This window comes from Sinocyclocheilus grahami, unplaced genomic scaffold, assembly GCF_001515645.1.
Source record: "Sinocyclocheilus grahami isolate Dianchi unplaced genomic scaffold, SAMN03320097.WGS_v1.1 scaffold3230.1, whole genome shotgun sequence".
NCBI classification, from domain to species: domain Eukaryota; kingdom Metazoa; phylum Chordata; class Actinopteri; order Cypriniformes; family Cyprinidae; genus Sinocyclocheilus; species Sinocyclocheilus grahami.
In genome coordinates, this window is record NW_015508386.1 from 20,115 (window position 1) to 22,747 (window position 2,633).

The 2,633-nt window shown below is 38.2% G+C and overlaps 1 protein-coding gene across 1 annotated transcript in view; it reads right to left on the minus strand.

Moving 5' to 3' along the window:
* Positions 1 to 2: 2 nt before the first annotated feature.
* Positions 3 to 2,633, minus strand: part of LOC107576113 (vitellogenin-like) — a gene marked incomplete at its 3' end in the record, with an annotated part of 3,616 nt that continues 985 nt past the window's right edge. Inside the window, exons 4-13 of the mRNA XM_016262368.1 lie at positions 2,511 to 2,625; positions 2,096 to 2,140; positions 1,793 to 1,999; positions 1,371 to 1,513; positions 1,150 to 1,288; positions 954 to 1,074; positions 686 to 869; positions 509 to 603; positions 260 to 354; positions 3 to 50 (exon numbers count right to left, since the gene is read on the minus strand). Coding sequence (XP_016117854.1) covers positions 3 to 50; positions 260 to 354; positions 509 to 603; positions 686 to 869; positions 954 to 1,074; positions 1,150 to 1,288; positions 1,371 to 1,513; positions 1,793 to 1,999; positions 2,096 to 2,140; positions 2,511 to 2,625 — 1,192 coding nt within the window. The remainder of the gene's footprint in view (positions 51 to 259; positions 355 to 508; positions 604 to 685; positions 870 to 953; positions 1,075 to 1,149; positions 1,289 to 1,370; positions 1,514 to 1,792; positions 2,000 to 2,095; positions 2,141 to 2,510; positions 2,626 to 2,633) is intronic.

Genomic DNA, 2,633 nt, shown 5'->3' on the forward strand with positions numbered 1-2,633 from the left:
TTTCCACAGAGTCCACAAGTCTGTCCCTTCATCCAGTCCACAACATAAACCTAACAAAATCCAAGAAAAATTGATAGTTTTAGAAATATCAGCATCAAATTCTCTAAGAAGCACATTGTAGTTTTAACACCTTTAGCACAGTGTTTACAACATCAAATTAAACTGTAAAACTGTTAACCTTGTTATACACTAACACATTTCAAATACTGTACTTATATTATTTGCCATTATTTGGCAATTGTTTCATTGTTTGACTTACCATCCACTGGTCACTGGTATAATAGACCTCTTGAAGACCATGGCCTGGGGCATGGAGAGCGATACCTTGACCCTTCTGCTCAATTTTTATGGTACCTACAACAACAAATCCTAATAAATGTACAGGTAAACACTCTAAGACTACCTTCCCAAGGCAAAGACCAGCATCCCAGTAAAAGTCATATGACAAATCAAGTCATGATGCAAGCAACAGACTTTTATTCCAAAATAATGTGGAGAGAACTTCAACCTGTTGGGTTCTGGTATGAAATATTGTTGGTTGGTATTTCAATTCCATTCATTTTAACCTTCACTGCACCCTTCTGGTGGTATATGTCAACATCGCTGTGGTCGAATAAAGCATTGGATATTGTAGTGAGGTTGCTTTTGTATAATGGAACTAGTAATATCTGTGAGCTGGACTTACATGTCTGCCACCTTAATGTTTAGGTCTTCATGCTCAAAGACATCATCTTTTTTTATTAGGACTATGAATTTGTGCTCTGAAGTGCAGTCTTGAACTAAGACTTGGTAGCAGGAAAGGGGAATTTCATAGTTGTACTTCTTATGGTTGAATGTAGTCAAGGTGTTTCTGACCTTACTGCATTTAGCTAAATAGTGAGACAAACAAACATTTACTGAAAAAAAGATCAATTCATGAAAAACGAAAGGCCAGCTTAATATGCTTTACTAACCTGAACTAGTCTCTATATAAAGGTTTCGAATTATGTCTGTGACATCATTTTCTGGATAGGCCTGGATAGCCTCAAATGGCAAAGCGATTGGAAGAACCAAGTTCGACACTGACAAGGTCATCTGCAAATTCACAAATCTTAGAAAGTGTTGTCAAAAAAAATGGCATAGTTAACCACTCATTAGATTGTTGCTTACTGTTGGGGTCTTAATAATGATGTCCAGGGTCCTTTCAGTTGGGACAAGTATGATCAGTTCAATCTGCCTCTTAATGTTTTTTTCATCGCTAATAGCCAATCCAGTCATTTGAGCTGCACCAGGAATATATTCAGCCACACTTGAATAGGGAAGGAAAAGAAAAATGTGTTGATATGTTGACATATATGAAGTGGAACATTTGCGATGAAGAGTAACCAAACCTCTTGGCATAGGTGGTGATAATTGTGGGCACCTTCTCACACTTCACTTTAAGATAGGCCATAGGACTTGGACCTTGGTGGCCAGTCTCTGCGTTTATGGTAATTGCATATTGTTGGCACTCTGCACCCCAAGCAATCCTTGCCTAGATAGAGGCACATTTTGAATGCTTTATCCTAACACAGGGGTGTCCAGTCCTGCTCCTGTAGAGTCACAATCTTGCAGAGTTTAGCTTCAATCCCAATTAAACACACCTGAACCAGCTAGTCAAGGTCTTCAGGATTACTAGAAACTTTCAGGCAAGTGTGTTGGGGCAGGTTGAAGTAAACTCTGCAGGCTATTGACCTTCCAGGACCAAGATTGGACACCTCTGACATAGCAGAAAAAGATAACTAAACCAAAGTCATTTCATCAAATTTCTTACACCAACATTGTGCTTGCTCAAAAATACACCATCAGCACACATTTTCCAGTTGTTCTTCACTGCAATGGAGACCACAATGATCTGCACCCTTGAGGTGGGCATGTCCAGGTAAGCAGTGAGCTGGTACCCCAACAACTTACGATCAACTCTCACAACACGTGCAATGACAGCAACCACTGGAGGAACCGAGTCCCCAAGGAATCTAGACTGTAACCATGTAAAGACATTTAAAACTTAATTGATTAAAAATAAAATGATAAAAAAGGGTTTAGCAAAAATTTGCTTATAGAAACTTCGTCATACCTGAATGGGCTTGAAACTTTCATTGCTTTGTCCACTGGAGAGGTCCTAGTGATCCAGAAAAAAAATTGTTGTAAAAGTAAAACTTTAAAACATTGACTTATGATTGGCAAATCATATTTTTCTTCTTTTTATGTCTTAGTACCAGGCACACTGTTTGAATTATTAAAGAGAGAAGCGTATATGCGTCGCCAATGTCCAAGAGATATTTAGCAAGTTAAATATCTAGAAATATATATTAAATATTTGTCTGCAACCCAAGTCCTGCAATGTGAAGTGCTTTGATTGACATTAGGGAGGACAGACATTCGTGTAGTGTGAAAACAGCAATCCAACTTCTTTGAAAGTTGTGTAGTGTGTCGGTTGCATAATAAATAGAAAATCCTGGAATTAACTTTGTGGTTATGAAAATACTCACTTTGGACAGATGCGAGTTGGAAGATCGAACAGAACTGCTGGAACTAAAGCTGTGGCTACTGGTGCTTTGAGAGTAAAATAATTTATTATGGCTAAAGAAACTGGAGTTCTTGTTCCTCTGATC